This window comes from Rhinatrema bivittatum, chromosome 9, assembly GCF_901001135.1.
Source record: "Rhinatrema bivittatum chromosome 9, aRhiBiv1.1, whole genome shotgun sequence".
Taxonomy (NCBI): domain Eukaryota; kingdom Metazoa; phylum Chordata; class Amphibia; order Gymnophiona; family Rhinatrematidae; genus Rhinatrema; species Rhinatrema bivittatum.
The window spans coordinates 3,293,331-3,313,749 of record NC_042623.1 but is presented as its reverse complement, the minus strand read 5'-3'; the positions used below and the strand labels follow the sequence as shown (position 1 = coordinate 3,313,749).

General features: G+C 40.8%; 1 protein-coding gene across 1 annotated transcript in view; it reads left to right on the top strand.

Moving 5' to 3' along the window:
* PCLO (piccolo presynaptic cytomatrix protein) overlaps positions 1-16,132 on the top strand; it is a 351,707-nt gene extending 335,575 nt beyond the window's left edge. Inside the window, exons 17-19 of the mRNA XM_029615912.1 lie at positions 8,237-8,371; positions 10,135-10,280; positions 12,290-16,132. Coding sequence (XP_029471772.1) covers positions 8,237-8,371; positions 10,135-10,280; positions 12,290-12,430 — 422 coding nt within the window. The 3' untranslated portion in view covers positions 12,431-16,132. The remainder of the gene's footprint in view (positions 1-8,236; positions 8,372-10,134; positions 10,281-12,289) is intronic.
* Positions 16,133-20,419: the final 4,287 nt, after the last annotated feature.

Here is a 20,419-nt window from a genome sequence, read left to right as displayed (position 1 = left end):
AAATGACAGTTCTCAGCCTAACCACGCCCCCTTTATTATCACAGGCACTATTTCCGCTATATTTATAGCATTTTGATAAATCTAGGCCTAAATTAGGTAGGAAAAGTACATACATTCAGTGCATTGAAAAATGTGGTTTTAATGCATTGCAGGTATTCACATGTAAGCACACATACACACATATGTTGGGTGGTAGACATATGCATATTTTATTATGAGGATAGCTTTCAAACAATTCCATATGGCACCATATACATGTCTAGATGACCACATGTAGATCTACTATAGTATTTTATAACCTGCACATATCAGATATAAAACATGCACATGTCTACCCCACAACATACGTGCGTATGGATGCTTACATGTGAATGCATGCAATACATTGAAAACTAGAGATGTGCTTAGTTTTAAGTTTTCGGGTCGGACGCTTCGTGGAAAACTTCATTTTCCTACGTTTCTTTTTCTTTTTTTTCTGGCAAAAGGCACCAAACAAAAACACCCCACCCCAACCCTTCAAATGTCCTTAATTACAACCCCCCCCCCCCCACCATCCCAATCCCCCTCCCAAGATTTACTAAAAGCCCTGGTGGTCCAGCGGGGTCCCTGGAGCGGTCTCTCCCTCTCGGGCCATCGGCTGCCACTAATCAAAATGGCGCCGGTGGCCCTTTGCCCTTACCATGTGACAGGGGCTATCAGTGCCATTGGAAGGAGCAATGGATGGCCCGAGCCATTTTCAAAGATGGCACCAGCCATCCATTGCTCCTACCATGTGACAGGGGCCGACCAATGGCACCAGTAGCCCCTGTCACATGGTAAGGGCAAAGTGCCACCAGCACCATTTTGATTCCTGGCAGGCCCGATGGCCCGAGAGCGGAAGATCGCTCCCGGGACCCCCCTGGACACCAGGGCTTTCAGTAAGTCTTGGGGGAAGGGATTGGGATGGTGTGGGGGGGGGGGGTTGTAATTAAGTAAATTTGAAGGGTTTGGTTGGGTTTGGGTTTTTGTTTTTTAAATAAATGTGCCCTTCCCCCCGCGCTCACCCAAAAACACATTTTTCCCAAATTTCGGGGAAAATCCGTTTCGGGATTTGGGCCCTCCGAACCATGCCGAATTAGACAATGTTGTTGAAATTGTCCAATTCGGCAAAAACGAATGCACATCTCTATTGAAAACACATACTTTTCCTATTTTAAAAATATGTATATGTATGTTTTACATGTGAAAATAAAATAAAATAGGACTTGCATAAAACCCAATTTGCAGGCATAAGTTGGTGGATTTTAAAACATGCGTATGTAATTGAAATTACCAATTATTTCATGAGTTCACCCAGTCCCACTACAGGCCATAGAAACCCCCCTGGTTCTTCTACCTGAGTTCCCAGCAGTTCATCCAGACACTCCATCTAAGCAATAACTCACAATAAGCTAGTCTGGTTTACATTCTGGAAGATAATGTTCATGAACAATAGATCCGTTCATGAACAATAGATCTCCACACCCCCTTCAAACTCGGAATAAGAACTCAGCAATTGTCTATATTATTTAATTTCTAATTTCTTAGCCTTTCATTCCAGCAGTCTTTGCCTCCAAGTTTATTCTCCTTGTTGAATGTAACTTTGTTCTTCCTGTTCAAACTATGGTTTTTGTTCCAATTCCCCAGTTCAATGTAAACTGATCTGATATGGTCCCTCAACCATGAAGGTCGGTATAGAAAAGTTTTAAATACATTTTAAATAAATAATTAACAGGTTTAAGATTACGCAAGTAAGTTGCCAAATGTACATGAATGTCTTTTGAAATAGCAATCTATGTACGTAACTGTTCGTCCTGCCTGGAATGCCCTTTTCCATGTATATATGTGCATGCAAAACGTAAAATGCATGTATACTTTCAACTTTTATAAAACAGCAAGTATGCAAGTTCTATGTTACCATTAGCAAACGTAACTTAGTGTTTGGGTACTTGCCAGGTTCTTGTGGCCTGGATTGGCCACTGTTGGAAACAGGATGCTGGGCTTGATGGACCCTTGGTCTGACCCAGTATGGCATTTTCTTATGTTCTTATGTTCTTAAAATAACTACAGCACATATTTCTCAACTCTCTCAGACATTATAGGCTGCTCCTTTGTTCCCCAGTAAAATATATTCACAAAATCAAAAATAAGAATTCTTGACATTTATAAAATAGCATATACGCATGTAATTTACTGCATAGGACTTAAAGAGAGAGAGAAGAGAAATATGTGTCATGTTAGGTGAAGAACTAAAGAAATGCTCATTCCTTACTTTTTTAACCACCTCTTTTGAAAACTGTACCTGTCTTGTTTTCCTCTTACTTTTATTTTGTTTCCAAATATGAAGATTTGTTGCCTTTGCTTTAGCCACTTTAATTTTAAGCTATCATACTCTTATTTATTTATTTATTTACAAAACGTATAGTTCACTGATCCACAGATCTCACCACATTACAAAATAACATTCATAGTAAGCAGAATAAAACAAAACAAACATGGTACAACAGTCTGGTGTAGACAAATTAAAATAATGACAATATATGCAAAACAAACAATACAATATAAAAACAGTTTTCAAAAAGCATAAAAAGAAGAAGTAAAAATATTTACTTTGCCTTTCAACTGTAATATATCAGTCAGCAAATGTGAGTGAAAAAATGTGTTTTATGGAACTTGCGAAAACAAAGTAAAGCATTTTCACTTGTGATCTCTTCCGGTATGGTATTCCACAACTCAGGACAGCTATGTGAAAGATCCCTTCTCAGGATTCAGCCAAACAAAGGAATGTCCAGCAGACCCTTATTAACAAAGCGAAATGACCATGAGAGCTGATATCTTCAAATGGCAGAAGCAATACAAGGAGGCCTTAAAAATTAGCATAGTGACTTTAAATCTAATCCATCATGCAATTGGCAGCCAATGTAAGTCAGCTAAGATGGGAGAAATATGTATGCTTAATGAAGTTCCAGAAATTAGATGAGCTGCAAAATTTTGAATGAATTGTAAGGCTCTTATATGTGAATTTAGTAGTCCTAAGAATAGGACATTGCAATAGTCTAGAGAAGATAAAATTAATGATTGTGCAATGGTCCAAAAATCTGAGTAGGATAATACTGGCTTCAGAGACTGGAGCATCCGCAACTTAAAGTATGACCCTTGAACTAAAGTATTAATATATGGGCGTACTCATAAGGAGAAATTAACTAAGACACTTGAGTTTCAAGCCTGCAGTCTGATGGGAATTGGGTGTTCCTCAAAAGGGAAATTCAATGGAAAATCAACAACTTTAAGTCTGGAGAATAGTACTATTTCAGTTTTTTCAACATTTGATGCAAGCTTATTTTCATGTAACCAGTTTTTAATTGAAACCAGATAAGATGAGAGCTTATTGAAGACAAAATCTACTGTGGAGGTAATTGGAAAGAAAAACTGTAAAATAGAACACAAGGAAGCTAGGAAGATATTAAATAAAGTTGCTGAGAGCGATGAACCCTGAGAGACTCCTGTTGAAAGAGGGTACAGAAGAGAAGATGCGACTCCAATCAATATCCTATAGAATCGATTAGTCAAGAAAGAAGAAAACCAGGAATGCATTGTGGAAAAATGCCAAGGGCTCTCAAGTCAGCTAATATATCCAATAAAACCAAAAGAAACTTGGTGCCTGAATCAAAGCCTTGACGTATAATATCAAAATTTGACAGTAATAAAGATGTAGTTTTGTGTAAAGAATGAAAACCAAATCAAGAGCTATGTAAGAAATCACTAAATGTATTTGGCAACTGGTCCAAGACAACCTTTACAACAATTCTGGACAGTAAAGGCAATGAGGAGATATGGTGATAGTTCAATGGAACATACAATTCATAGTCAGTCTTCTTTAAAAGTGGACAAACAATAGTAGATGTTAATGAGGTTGCAACTGGACTTCAGCAAGAGAGGCATTCATTAAGTCACATATGAAACCACTTACATCATAATGCAGAACCTTAATTAATTGTATTATTAATTAGTGCTGTTGAATAGATATTGAAAACACAAAAGGTATCCTTCATTTTGCCAAGTATAGTTATCACCTCTCAAGACTAGGTGGAATAAAAGTGCACCAGGATACCAGGTCCTGCTATTGCACTAGTGAGACAATTGGCAAAGAAGTTGTGAAAGATGCAGAGTCCTGAGCTATTTTCCTATGAAAAGAGGAAGCAGATTTTTCACATGATATGATGGAGGCAACTGGAGAATTACTTATAGTCAGGGTCAAAATAGAATGCACAATTGTAAACAATTCATGTGGGTGAGAAGCAGCTGAAGAAATATGAAAGAAAAACGAATCCCGCTTTGCTTTATCATCAGCAGTCCTATAGACAGCTAGAAGGGCGTGATAAGAAGAAAAGCTAGCACTAGATTTTTTCTTTCACCAATAGTGCTCCCTTTTTCAAACTTCTTGTTTTAAAACTCTTAGAGACGGTGAAAACCATGGGGCACATCATTTATGCTGCATGCGCAAAGATTTCATAGGAGCAAAGACATCAAGAGTAGCATGCAGGGATCTGGTGAAGTAAACTATTGATGTCATGATTGTGAGGCAAAACTAGGCCTGGAAGCCATTGGGCATGCAACTGGTCAACATTAATTGGTGGTCTCCTTAAGATCCTACAAGGGATTACCTCATCATGTAGAATTCCTCTTGGGCGTCTTAACTTATAGTGGATTAAAGAATGATCAGACCAAGGTACCTCTGTACAGAGAATGTCCATAGAGTCATTAAGTGACCAGCCTTCAGGTATAAAAATCAAGTCTAAGGTATGGCCCAGCTTGTGAGTTGCTTTATGAATAAGCTGCGACTATCCAAAGGCATTCATAGCAACTAGAAAATCGCTGCAGGTATTTGATAAAGGACAAACATCATCGTGTAAATTGAAGTTACCTAGAATAATACAATTCCGGATGTCTGCCTTCATTGCAAGTGGGTTATCAATGAACATGGAAAGATTCAATGGAAAACAGCCTGGAGAGGCATAAATCAACCAAGACGTCAGCCAAGAAGAAAAGTGAGGAAGAACTTCTCTAAAAAAGGAGTGTCATCCCTTAACAAGTCAATCGGATTGCTTGACCATTAACTAGAAGGACAGAAAGTGTGGCAGAATGTACACTTGGGTCTGATACAAAGAGAACACAATTGATCAAATTGGTGTGATATCAGCAGATTCAAAGACAGTAGGCTTATAATGATACACTGACCATAGCAACCTCTACTAAGGGCTAAAGCAATTCTTGCACATTACCCACATCTTTCCACCCCCATTTTACCAAAATTGGTATTTTTGAATTCCAGGTGGTGCTTTTTTCTGACTCCTTTCTGCATTGGCCAGTTTATCAAACCATCTCATTTAACAGTTACTAGTGCTCAGGGGAACATTCGAAGCATTTTCTCCATCTGCACCTTCCCTTGTGGTTGGAGTCTGCTAGATGTTGGCTGTGAAATCATCCACCTGTGAAATCAAAAGTAGAGAAAGCCTGAATTCTCTTAAAGGACTTTCCTCAAAATGCACATTCTCTTAGAAACAAACATTGATTGCTTCAATCAGAAAAAGAATTGCAGAACAATTTGTTCAAAAACTATAATGGGGAAAAAGTAATTAAATAAGAGATTTTTTAATAGAAAAAAAAAGTATGGAAAAAAGGGTGCTTTGCTTGAAGAAAATGGTACAGATTTTTCTCTAGTGCTGGTTTCTCCTGACAGGTTACTTCCTCCACACAGTGTGCCTCATGTCTCAGTGCTTATCTTCTGTAAAAGCTGTGAGAAACCAGACAGCCAAAACAATTGCAGAACAGAAGTGGTTTTAAGAAAAAAGAGTGAAACAGAACTGGTGTCAGCTTGGTAATCAAGCTGTGATATAGGCTAAGAGGATTAGGAGAAGGCATGAAGAGCAGCCTCTCTGAAGAAAGCTGCCTGGGGAATGCCTGGCCTGTTCTTGGCAGGGGTTGTGCTGCACTGAGATTCTTCTTCTGATAATCATGATGGGGATGGTTTGTGGAATCAGCTCCTGCTGTATGCCCATTTATTTATATTTAATTTATGACTTTTCAAATACATTCAAAGTATTGATGTACTTAAGAAATATGTATAAGTCAATATAAAACAACATTAAAGAAACTACAAAAGAAGGAAAAAAGAAAATATCATTGGCTTATTACATGGTTAATAAATCAACCTAGAAGGAAGGGGCTATCAATGAAGAGTACAGAGGAATGAAAAAAGAAGAAAAAGAAACCATAATCCTGAATAAACAGAGCTGTCTAGACATTCAAAAATATTGGAACTTTATGATTTTAAAGAGTCTGAGTAGTAAATGAATCAAGGAAGGCTCTCAGCTGTTCTGGAGTGAAAAATAATATAACAATCACTGTCTTTCTTAACTATACATTTACAAAGCTATCTTAAAAGGAAAGTAGCCCCTAAGGAAATAGCTTCTTGTCTTATTGTCAAGAAACCCTTTCACCTTTCTTGTGTAATTTTAGAAATATCAGGAAACATTCGTACGTTAGAACCATGAAATGGAGAATTTAAATGATGAAAATAACAGGACATTAATTTACTAATGTCCTGTTCAGCTATCACTGAGATAAGTAAACTGAGGGGCGGTCAATGATCTCAATACCCGACGATTCCGTGGTAAGATTTTGCATATCCAAAGAAAGTCCTCCAGCATCCATTGGTGGGCATCTTTCCACTGAAGTAACAGGTAGAAAGTACACTTTATTCATCAGAGGAATCGCTATCTCTGGTATAAGAAGTACTTCCTGAAGATATCTCTTAGAGGTAATTAATGGGAGTTCTCCTATAACCCTGGGAAAATTTGTCAGTCTAAGATTCAAATGCCAACTCCAGTTCTCCAATAATTCCAGCCTCCTAGATAAAGCTGATCTTTCTTAAACTGTAGCCACATTACAACTTTGAATTTGTGGAATATCTGTTTCCATTTTGGCTACTGAGGACTTCAAAATATGGAGAGAGTCCTCCTGAGCTTTAATTTTAGAGTTCAAAGAGGTAGTAAGTAAATCCATTTTACTGTTCCAAGATTTAAAACCCAGCAATTAGTTCCCATAAAGTATCCAAAGTGAGCACCACAGGTTTGATCGGAGGGTACCGTAAGCTCACCCGATGCAGAGGGAGCACAAGCAGGGGAAGGCAGCATCGATAAATCCTCCACCGAAGAAACTCTTCCTCTCCCCGATGTGAAGACGCCAAACGTTCTTCCTCCCGCAGCACCAAGTCGCTGACGTCATCATGCCGCAACGTCTGCAGGGCGTCTGGAGCCAACACACTCCTAGCAGCCGGCAGTCGGGTATCGGGGGGGGGGGGGGGGGGGCTGAGGGAAACCTCCGCCCCAGGCGAAAGCGGCTCTCCTCCACCCGGGAAACACCTCCAAAAATTGCAGCTCCAGGGGCCATGAAGGTGGTGATGAAAGGCTGCTTGGTAAGCCAAGTTGGAATGGAGGAGAAAACCTTCACTTTACCTTTCCGTTCAGGTGGCAGAATGTTAGAAGAGACAGAAGGAAAATCTAAGAACTGCTCCCAATCATGGCTCTGATCAGGACGCCATCTTACCTCTCCCCCCCCCCCCCCCCCCCCACACCCCCTGTTTGCCCATTTCTGGCCACTGCTTAGACATTTGTTGAGCCACAAAGGGCAGATTAGGAAAGTTTGGCTCCAGTGTTTTCCCCTTTGATGGTAATGGAATGTTTTCATTCATAAATCTGGAAAATAAATGTGTAGGAGCATAAAACCTTAATGTACTGAACTTGAAGAGTTAATAATATGAAAGAAAATACTCAATATAAAGGCTCTGTAAGGGGGTAATTTTCAGAAGCATTTACATGTGTGAAATGTGGTTTTAGAAAATTATCCCAGGGGTTGTAAGCATAAAAGTACACATGGAAGTGATGTACGGTTCCCGGGAGCGAGAGTTGAGGTGGGGAAATCATTTACACACATACTTTTCATTTTTAATAAGTGAACATGTAAATGTTCATGTGTGCGCTGTCGTGCTAATTTTCGTAACAGATTTATGAGCCCATGTTTGCTTTGAAAATCCAGACTGAAATCCACAATGCGGTCTTCAGCCCTCAGGATGCTGTTATAAAATTTGAAAAGGCAAAAAAATACATAGAAAAATATTATCCTAGCAATTACTTTTGTATTTTTTTTTCCTTTAAAGGTAAAACCCAAATGATGGGAGAAATTAAGATTGCCCTGAAAAAAGAAATGAAAACAGATGGCGAGCAGCTAATAGTGGAGATCCTTCAGTGCCGCAATATCACCTACAAGTTTAAGTCTCCTGATCACCTGCCAGGTATTGCTTGCATGCAAGGATTTTCGTAAACTTCTAAAGTTTGCTAACAAAGGCCTGGATACATCATTCATCGCTGAATGATGAATCCAGCGAAAACGGAGGGTGGGCCTGCGAAAGCCCGCAGCCTTCGCACCACCACGGTGTCTTCACTGCCGGCTTTCGCACCTAATAGCGCCACCATGAAAGATGGTACTATTGGGTGCGCTACTGCTGACGATAACGTTACTAACCTTATCGCTGCCAGCGAAGACTTCGCCAAGTCTGCCCCCTCGCCGCCCCGACTCCTCCCCTCGCCACCCTGACTCCACCCCGACTCGAATTTGCACGCTATCGCGCGCGAAAAGGGCCTTTTCTCATGTGATAAGCCTTTAGAAAATAACCCCGAAAGTATGTTTTTTAATTCTAACAATAATTAAATAAAAATAAGACACAGTGCACCTTTAGTGTTGTAATTCAGAGTATATCTACTTCTGGCTTTCCATGGCTGAAAAAGAAAATAAAAAACAAATTACAGGAAAATCAGAATAGCAAGTTTTCAAAAGCCATTATTGTATCAAAATCCTTGGTGGGGATTACTGAGCTGGAGAAGATTTGCAAAGCTTCTAGCACGAAAACCCCCATAGTTTAAATTAAAATGTAAAACTGAAAAGAAGAATCTGAATCAGTTGATTTTAACTGAAAATTTTACTTTCTAAAACATTTTGCTTTCCAACACTTCTGCTGTAAATGAAATAGCAGTATTGGACTGGTTTCTATTTAGGAGAAATTCCAGATTATTCAATCAGATTCAATTCACTGAGCTTGCAAACTCTAGTCAGAACAGGTTTTATGTTGGGCTATGTCCTTTGGAATATTATTAAGTCATGAGAAAATTGCTATTGTCTACATTAGATAACTTTTCTCTTTTTCTTTTCTCTGAAGTTGAGCATTGTAAAGCTTGTGTAATTCAATCGCAATGACCCAAAACTCCAAATAACACCACCAGACATGCTAGTCAGATAAACTGTGTTTATGCATAATAAGAAACAAATTCTGGGGCAGATCTTAAAACCTGCGCGCGGGTGTAGATTTGTTCGTGCAACCCGGTGCAAACAAATCTACGCCCGATTTTATAACATGTGCGCACAACCGTGCGCATGTTATAAAATCCAGGGTTGGCGCGCGCATGGGGGTGCACAATTGTAATGGACGGCTGGTGCCATTTTTAAAAATGGCGCGGGCCATCCAGTGCTCCTACTATGTGACAGGAGCCGGCCAATGGCATGGATACCCTGTCACATGGTATGGGCAAAGGGCCATCGGCGCCATTTTTATTAGTGGCAGCTAACAGCCCGAGAGCGGGAGATCACTCCCGGGACCCCCACTGGACCACCAGGTAATTTAAAACATTTTGGGAGGGGGTCGGGAGGGTGGGGGAAGCTAAGGGAGCTGTTTTGAAGTGTCGGGGTGGGTTTTTTGTTTATCAGCTCGGGCGCAGCCGATAAAAAAAAACCCGATCGGGCCGCACGAAAAACAATTCATGATGTGAATCGGAACCGGAATTGGAACCGATGCCGGTTCCGATTCACATCTCTAACAAATATTCTATTATTTGAAATGCATTATAAATGGCAGAGTAATTCTTGCAGTGCCTGAGTTTTTAAGATTCTTCAGAGGTCTCTTTTTCAGATGATTAGCTTATTGTATCAACTTATCCCATAAAAATCTTTCATAAAATCTAAAATAAAGAGCTGATTCTTACCAGTGTGCATTCTCTTCCATAGATCTGTATGTAAAGCTCTACATTATTAACATCGCTTCCCAAAAACGAGTGTTTAAGAAGAAAACCAGGGTCTGCAGACATGACCGCGAGCCTTCCTTCAATGAAACGTTCAGATTTAGCATGAGTCCTGCTGGACATTCACTTCAGGTAATTCTCACCAAGGTCTGGATCCACTTTCTTATGGATCCTTAAATACTGGGAAATGAAAGAACTACAGGTATCACTTGCTCACCAAAGGTTTTTAAAAACAGTCTTTAATAATTGCAAAAATATGTCCTTCTAATGGTTATATTTTCACTTCCAGAACATAGATCTTGCTGGCAGATATTAACAGAAAAGCACAAGTTAGTCCTCCCAAGATTCCCAGCTGTTCCTTCTTGCTGAGTTATCTCAGGCATGCCCTGAACTTAGCAAGTAGCTAAATTGAAGAAAATTATTTTTCACTGAATGCATAATTAAGCTCTGAATTTGTTGCCAGAGGATGTGGTTAAGGCAGTTAGCATATTGGGGTTTAAAAAAAGTATGGATAAGTTCCTGGAGAAGTCCACAAACTGCTATTAGTCAAGTTGACTTAGGGAAGAGCCACTGCTTATTACCGGTATTAGAAGCATGGGATCTATTTAATATATGGGTACTTGCTAATTACTTAAGAACATAAGAAAATGCCATACTGGGTCAGACCAAGGGTCCATCAAGCCCAGCATCCTGTTTCCAACAGTGGCCAATCCAGGCCATAAGAACCTGGCAAGTACCCAAAAACTAAGTCTATTCCATGTAACCATTGCTAATGGCAGTGGCTATCCTGGATCAGCCACTGTTGGAAAAAGAATTATGTGCTTGATATACTCTCAGTCTGACCCAATATGGCAATTTCTTATGTTCTTATGCTCTATGGTAGAGATGTGATTTGGCCGAACCTTTCAGTTCGGTCTTCGTTATCGACCTGCCATGGGAAATTTCGTTTCCCACCATTCAGGCCAGTTTTTTTTTTGGCTGTCCCGAACCGATAAAACCCCCAAAACACCCCAACCCTCAGAATTAATTAATTACAACCCCACCAAAACTTGCCGAAAGTCCCTGGTGGTCCCAGCAGTGATCTCCTGCTCTTGGACCATCAGCTGCCAGTAAACAAAATGGCGCCGTGGCCCTTTGCCCTTACCATATGACAAGAGCTATCGTGCCATTGGCCGGCCTCTGTCACATAGTAGGAGCAATGGACAGCTGGCGCCATCTTAAAAAATGGCACGGGCCATCCATTGCTGCTACCATGTGGCAGGGGCCGACCAATGGCACGATAGCCCTTGTCACATGCTAAGGGCAAAGGGCCATTGGCGTCATTTAGATTAGTGGCAGCTGACGGCCCGAGAGGGGGAGATCGCTCCCAGGACCCCGCTGAACCACCAGGGGGGGGGTCAGGAGGGTGGGGGGTACAATTAATTAATTTTGAAGGGTTGGGGTGGGTTTGGGGTTTTTTTTTTAATGTGCCCTTTCTCCCCCCCCAAAAAAAATGATAAGAAAACCACACGAATTTCGTGGATTTTCTTCTCATTTCGGTGCCCCCCGAAACGCGATGAAATAGGAAATATTGTCTATATTTCCTATTTCGTGGCAAACGAATGCACATCCCTAATCTCCAGTTACCGTACCCTCCCTCCCACTGCCATCTCTATCTGCCCATCTGTTCTATTCTGCCGTACAAAAAATACTTGAGTATATATGAAATTTTGATTGGGAAAATGAGCCCCATCAATTGATGCAATTTACATTTAACAGTTCTTTTTGTAATTACCTCCTGCATTTCCTCACATACTTTGTACCTATGGCACTGACTGGCCAGAAGATGTTTAAAGGAAACTCCACGAAGAGTTTCATTTTAAAAATCCACTTGCATTTCTGTAGATACAAAGTACTGATGGGGCTGGAAGCTGCTGGCTCCCACTGAAACTTACCCTCCAAGTCAGGCAGTTTTTCATGAAGTGGAAAAACCAGCTTTAAGTGCATGAGGATTGCATTTTCTTATGAGTCCGCTAGGAGTGTGTGGAATAGGAGCCGGGGGTCGGTTCTTGTGGTGTTAAAAGGAAACGCTGTTCTCAATGAAAATGTACGCAGTACACTTTGGTAGCCAACAGTAAGAATGCAAATGTTTTGCTTCCTAGATTTTGCTCGTCTCCAATGGAGGGAAATTTATGAAGAAAACCCTGATTGGCGAAGCCTATGTCTGGCTTGACAAGGTGGACCTAAGGAAAAGAACCGTGAACTGGCACAAACTCTTAGTCAGTTCTGCTCAGGCGCACTGAGGAGTTCGGAGCTGATAATGGGGTGAAGCCTCGGAGAGTCTGCTCTGAATAGCACTGGTCACAGACTTTACCTTATCCCACGTGAAGAAACCTCAGAGAAGCCCTGGCTGGGGGCCTCGTGACCTTGCTTTGGAGCAGAAAGAGAACAGAAAGTCGGGCTCCTTCCGAGGAAGGAGGCTCGGGATGTTTGAGGATAAGGAATCAAACTGGCACGGAGGTGTTAATACGTCGGGCAGAGCTGCCACAGCTCTGAGAAAGCAATTTGTTTTGCTGTGGAAACAGAGGGAAATAATTTTATGCAAAATGACAGCGTAAAAGCAAAAAATAAAAATAAAAAAAACCACAGACTTTAGAAATGCCACTTATCTGAAATGCTAAGCTTGCTTGTGTGTTCCTTAGCATCTCTGATGATTAATTGTACACAAATGGTTTCATGTATATTCTGAAACACAATGTGATACAGAAAAAGCACATTCCTAATCTTTGGGGGTAACGGTCAGGTGATTTCTGCAGGACACAGTGATGAGAACTTCATTCTAACAGTGATGCTTCTCTGGATAGCTGAGTTCACCCCAGACGTTTAACCATAAAAGCCCATCATCGGTTCCCGGATTTCTAGAAAAACGGCTCATTATTGCAAGCTCTGGATTCGATCTGCTCCCTTGAGCCTTATCACAAGGGTCTGGAGGACGTGTGCCGTCATCTCTGACCCACCCAATTAGTAATGACATGAGGTCTGCGTCTAACTGATTTACTTCCTCACAGCAGCCTCCCACATCAGTAAGGTAGTCCTTAGTAACTCAGGTGACATTCAGCTTAGTGCAAGTGTAAAATATATAAATAGATATTATCTTCATATTTATGCATAATGTGATATTACATGGAGAGAAACTCCGCAGCAAAAAATAAGTAAAGTTCATGATATAAATATATTTTTTTCCAGAAAGGCTGAATTAGTTGGTTGCGTCTCCCGAAATGTACAGCACTCTCGTGTTTCACAAAGTCTATTTCTAATTACTGTTGAAAGAAGCGACAGACAGAAGTGCAATCTTGTGAAAAGCCACTGGCAGATGTATTTTTTTCCACCCTAAGATTTATTGTGAAGGCATTAAGGAAAGCGGATGGTTGCCATGGAAGTTCTCAGCAAGAACTATGAAGATAGCAGGGTCCTTGACTAAGAAACCTGTAATCATAGCAGGGCAAGTGGGCTCTGTGCTGAACTTTCTCACCTGCCACTGCCACAAACTGAAGGCAGTGAGGAAAGCTTTAAAAACCGATTTCGGCTCATTCCGTTCATTTTTTTTATTGTTTTGACCTGAAACTCTGCAAATGGTTTATTAATTTAAAAGATTACGACATATTGGGATGTCTTTTTTTTTTTTTTACATTCAACTTGTATCCAAGAAAGATAAACCTGCTGAGCATGAGCAGAGGTGAAATCCTTCCTGCTGCCACTTTTTGGGTTCTTTTCTCGGCATCTCTCCAGAAGCCCGGTGATGCTGAGGAAGGGTGCATTAGTAATTCTATGCAAGACTAATGTGTGAGTGCAGATAAATCCTTCTTTCTGAGAATATAGCTCATTTCTCTGAAGTGTGTTTTGTTTTCTTTTCTTTCTTAATATTTCAGCATTTTCACACACTTTGCTCAGTGTCTATCGGAGAAATCCTTACAGTAAAGCCACAGAATTTACGATTTCTTCAGGTTTTCTTCCTAAAATAATTGTCATTTACTTCCAAAGTTTAAATAATTTAATATATATATATATATATATATAATTTATATGCAAACAAAAGCCACATTCATTTTTCCATGCCTATGCGGGGCCAGTACAATTTGGAATAATCCTGTTTGTTCCGAGGCCTTGTACAATGGAAACAAACAGATATATAAGCAAAAGCACAGTGTGCATGTTTACGAATGCTGCAAAAGGACGTGGCTATGTTTCAGCCTGCACAGACTTACCCAAACATCAAACACAAGCTACCTGTCTGCACTGTGCTTGAACGTCAGATTTCTCATGTACCTGACATGCTGTAAAGCCCCAACACACCAGTAGACAAAAGGGACCTGTGGACACCAGGAATTACTACTGGTTGCTACTGCACTATTGGATCGGTTTCCGATTTGTTTCTTTAAGACACAACGCATAGCATGTGCAACAGTGGCATGCTTACGAGTCATGTACCATTTGGGATATTACGTACACTTGTAATTTCCTGACATGCCTCTGAAATGTCCGCTGGAAGGTCTCTTTCCCATGTGGCCAAACGTATCTGCAAATATTCAGCCAGCTAAAATCCATTTAGCTGGGTATGGCTGACTTAGGCGGGTTAACTCTTTCACCTGTGCAAACAGCCCCGAAGCCTTCGAACATGTCAACCCAATGGAGTGGACATTACATTCGTGCACATTTTGTAGTGAACAACTGGACATGTTGCCTGGTTCTGAGCATCAGAATCAAGAGTTTCCATAGTGCATATATGGCTGTTAGGGCTGTCATTTGAAGGGGTAACGTCCTTTTGCAGAGGTCACACAGTAATGTTGGAATGCTGGACCTCTGAGTAGACTTGTGTTAACCTATGTCAGTAGTTGGACCAACTGGTGGGTATAATTACTGTGTATTGATGGGGCTGATAGAAAAGGAACCTTGAATTATAAGCTACGGTTGCAGGCCTGAAATATCCTTTAATCAAGAAACATGTTTTAGCTTCATGAATATAACTCAAACAATATGTTAGCACTCTATATAGATAGATCAATAGAAATACATATAGTCATAAATATCAGTATATACCTGCATATTTTACTGTGTTGCTCATATCATTATTAACAATATGTTTTGAGGCCTTTGATTGCTCTATAACATGTTAGAATGTCCTAAATTCCATCATCAGCAGAACTCATGGGATAGAAATTTCAGGGTCCAGCCACAGAATATCTGTCTGATGTCTTCAGCAGTGGCAGGAACAGTGCGAGGTGGGAAGGACGAGGAGGAAACCTGCATGCTCTGGCTTTACAGCTTGACACACACCATTTCTATCCGTTGCAGTACATTGAGTTTGGTTCTTCAGATAAATCGCCTTGGAGAATTCAGGATTCAGAAGTCTTTAACTAACAGCAGCTGGTTAGCAAGGAAACTCTTTTCTTAATTTCTTATTCTGTAAATAAATGTACTTTTTGTATAACAGAGAGATCGCAATGATTCTAACTTCTGCAGGCATTCCGCATGTAAATGTGAGCCTTTTCCTTAATTGTATTTGTATATTTGTTCAGTGATGTGCTCAGGTGCTCGATCGGCAATGGCTGAATAGCGTGTTTGTTGTCATCCAATCAGAATCTGTACAGAAAACCTGGCTTGTAATAAAAAAAAAAAAAATTAGCCAACTGAGAATAGTCCCTTGGAGTATGTCGATGTTTCCACGTTGAACGTTGCATGCACTGATTGGTGGGGTCGTTAATATTCTTTTTGCTTTTCCAGTTTATTTTTATTAGAATTTAAATTATTTTGTTTCCAGATCCTTGAAAAGCTGTATAAATCGAAATAAGTCTGAGAATTGTATACAGAATTGCTTGTAAATCTGTCTCAGTTCCACTCTATGTAAAAATTCACGTTACAGTTTTGTGATTGTACACAGGATGTATCTTGAACACAATGCAAATTGTGCTGTATAAAGGCTGTTCCACTGTCTAGCTAATAAATATTTAAATGATCTGGATCCATTTTCCTTTCCAGTGAATGACTCAGTTACTTACTTTGGGATTTTATTTTCGGGTAAAAGCCCTTTCTAAACTTGAATTCTTGTAACTTGCCTATATCAGGATCAGGTATTGATTGTCAAACATCCAAAAGAGGAAAGGTCCTTAGTGAGATGAAAGCATCCCAGATGAAATCTGTATTAAATGTGGCAAAGAGCATCTTAGCACTGGTCTTGGCTACGCAGCTGAGAATAAAGGTCCCACACTCAGTAACAGAATAGAAGTGGTCTTGGCAGTTTTGCTGAGAATAGTGGTCTCATGCTTAGTAACTGGATAGAAGTGGTCTTAAGGGCACAGATGAGAATAGTGGTCTCATGCTTAGTAACTAGATAGAAGTGGTCTTAAGGGCACAGATGAGAATAGTGGTCTCACACTCAGTAACAGGATAGAAGTGGTCTTAAGGGCACAGATGAGAATAGTGGTCTCATGCTTAGTAACTAGATAGAAGTGGTCTTAAGGGCACAGATGAGAATAGTGGTCTCACGCTCAGTAACAGGATAGAAGTGGTCTTAAGGGCACAGATGAGAATAGTGGTCTCACACTCAGTAACAGGATAGAAGTGGTCTTAAGTGCACAGATGAGAATAGTGGTCTCATGCTTAGTATCACAATAGAAGTGGTCTTAAGGGCACAGATGAGAAAAGTGGTCTCATGCTTAGTAACAGGATAGAAGTGGTCTTAAGGGCACAGATGAGAATAGTGGTCTCACACTCAGTAACAGGATAGAAGTGGTCTTAAGGGCACAGATGAGAATAGTGGTCTCATGCTTAGTAACTAGATAGAAGTGGTCTTAAGGGCACAGATGAGAATAGTGGTCTCACGCTCAGTAACAGGATAGAAGTGGTCTTAAGGGCACAGATGAGAATAGTGGTCTCACACTCAGTAACAGGATAGAAGTGGTCTTAAGTGCACAGATGAGAATAGTGGTCTCATGCTTAGTATCACAATAGAAGTGGTCTTAAGGGCACAGATGAGAAAAGTGGTCTCATGCTTAGTAACAGGATAGAAGTGGTCTTAAGGGCACAGATGAGAATAGTGGTCTCATGCTTAGTATCACAATAGAAGTGGTCTTAAGGCCACAGATGAGAATAGAGGTCTCACACTTAGTAACAGGATGGAAGTGGTCTTAGCGGCACAGATGAGAATAGTGGTCTCATGCTTCGTAACAGGATAGAAGTGGTCTTAGCAGTACAGATGAGAATAGTGGTCTCACACTTAGTAACAGGATAGAAGTGGTATTAGCAGTACAGATGAGAATAGTGGTCTCACGCTTAGTAACAGGATAGAAGTGGTATTAGCAGTACAGATGAGAATAGTGGTCTCACGCTTAGTAACAGGATAGAAGTGGTATTAGCAGTACAGATAAGAATAGTGGTCTCGTGCTTAGTAACAGGATAGAAGTGGTCTTAGCAGCACAGATGAGAATAGTGGTCTCATGCTTAGTAACAGGATAGAAGTGGTATTAGCAGTACAGATGAGAATAGTGGTCTCATGCTTAGTAACAGGATAGAAGTGGTATTAGCGGCACAGATGAGAATAGTGGTCTCATGCTTAGTAACTGGATAGAAGTGGTATTAGCAGCACAGATGAGAATAGTGGTCTCACACTTAGTAACAGGATAGAAGTGGTCTTAACGGCACAGATGAGAATAGTGGTCTCACACTCAGTAACTGGATAGAAGTGGTCTTAGCGGCACTGTTGAGAATAGTGGTCTCACGCTTAGTAACAGGATAGAAGTGGTCTTAGCGGCACAGATGAGAATAGTGGTCTCATGCTTAGTAACAGGATAGAAGTGGTATTAGCAGCACAGATGAGAATAGTGGTCTCATGCTTAGTAACAGGATAGAAGTGGTATTAGCAGCACAGATGAGAATAGTGGTCTCACACTTAGTAACAGGATAGAAGTGGTCTTAAGGGCACAGATGAGAATAGTGGTCTCATGCTTATTATCACAATAGAAGTGGTCTTAAGGGCACAGATGAGAATAGTGGTCTCATGCTTAGTAACAGGATAGAAGTGGTCTTAAGGGCACAGATGAGAATAGTGGTCTCATGCTTAGTATCACAATAGAAGTGGTCTTAAGGGCACAGATGAGAATAGAGGTCTCACACTCAGTAACTGGATAGAAGTGGTCTTAAGGGCCCAGATGAGAATACTGGTCTCATGCTTAGTATCACAATAGAAGTGGTCTTAAGGGCACAGATGAGAATAGTGGTCTCATGCTAAGTAACAGGATAGAAGTGGTCTTAAGGGCACAGATGAGAATAGTGGTCTCATGCTTAGTATCACAATAGAAGTGGTCTTAAGGGCACAGATGAGAATAGTGGTCTCACACTCAGTAACTGGATAGAAGTGGTCTTAAGGGCACAGATGAGAATAGTGGTCTCATGCTTAGTATCACAATAGAAGTGGTCTTAAGGGCACAGATGAGAATAGAGGTCTCACACTTAGTAACAGGATAGAAGTGGTCTTAGCGGCACTGTTGAGAATAGTGGTCTCACGCTTAGTAACAGGATAGAAGTGGTCTTAGCGGCACAGATGAGAATAGTGGTCTCATGCTTAGTAACAGGATAGAAGTGGTATTAGCAGCACAGATGAGAATAGTGGTCTCATGCTTAGTAACAGGATAGAAGTGGTATTAGCAGCACAGATGAGAATAGTGGTCTCACACTTAGTAACAGGATAGAAGTAGTCTTAAGGGCACAGATGAGAATAGTGGTCTCATGCTTAGTATCACAATAGAAGTGGTCTTAAGGGCACAGATGAGAATAGTGGTCTCATGCTAAGTAACAGGATAGAAGTGGTCTTAAGGGCACAGATGAGAATAGTGGTCTCATGCTTAGTATCACAATAGAAGTGGTCTTAAGGGCACAGATGAGAATAGTGGTCTCACACTCAGTAACTGGATAGAAGTGGTCTTAAGGGCACAGATGAGAATAGTGGTCTCATGCTTAGTATCACAATAGAAGTGGTCTTAAGGGCACAGATGAGAATAGAGGTCTCACACTTAGTAACAGGATAGAAGTGGTCTTAGCGGCACAGTTGAGAATAGTGGTTTCACGCTTAGTAACAGGATAGAAGTGGTCTTAGCGGCACAGATGAGAATAGTGGTCTCATGCTTAGTAACAGGATAGAAGTGGTATTAGCAGAACAGATGAGAATAGTGGTCTCACACTTAGTAACAGGATAGAAGTGGTCTTAGCGGCACAGATGAGAATAGTGGTCTCACGCTTAGTAATAGGATAGAAGTGATATTAGCAGCACAGATGAGAAAAGTGGTCTCACACTTAGTAACAGGATAGAAGTGGTCTTAGCGGCACAGATGAGAATAGTGGTCTCACGCTTAGTATCACAATAGAAGTGGTCTTAAGGGCACAGATGAGAATAGAGGTCTCACACTTAGTAACAGGATAGAAGTGGTCTTAGCGGCACAGATGAGAATAGTGGTCTCATGCTTAGTAACAGGATAGAAGTGGTATTATCAGCACAGATGAGAATAGTGGTCTCATGCTTAGTAACAGGATAGAAGTGGTATTAGCAGCACAGATGAGAATAGTGGTCTCATGCTTAGTAACAGGATAGAAGTGGTATTAGCGGCACAGATGAGAATAGTGGTCTCACGCTTAGTAACATGATAGAAGTGGTATTAGCAGCATAGATGAGAATAGAGGTCTCACACTTAGTAACAGGATAGAAGTGGTATTAGCAGCACAGATGAGAATAGTGGTCTCATGCTTAGTAACAGGATAGAAGTGGTATTAGCGGCACAGATGAGAATAGTGGTCTCACGCTTAGTATCACAATAGAAGTAGTCAAGGGCACAGATGAGAATAGTGGTCTCACACTTAGTAACAGGATAGAAGTGGTATTAGCAGCACAGATGAGAATAGAGGTCTCACACTTAGTAACCGGATAGAAGTGGTCTTAGCACAGATGAGAATAGTGGTCTCGTGCTTAGTAACAGGACAGAAGTGGTCTTAGCGGCACAGATGAGAATAGTGGTCTCATGCTTGGTAACAGGATAGAAGTGGTCTTAGCGGCACATGTGAGAATAGTGGTCGCATACTTAGTAAAATGATAGAAGTGGTCTTAGCGGCACAGATGAGAATAGTGGTCTCATGCTTGGTAACAGGATAGAAGTGGTCTTAGAGGCACAGATGAGAATAGTGGTCTCATGCTTGGTAACAGGAAAGAAGTGGTCTTAGCGGCACAGATGAGAATAGTGGTCGCATAC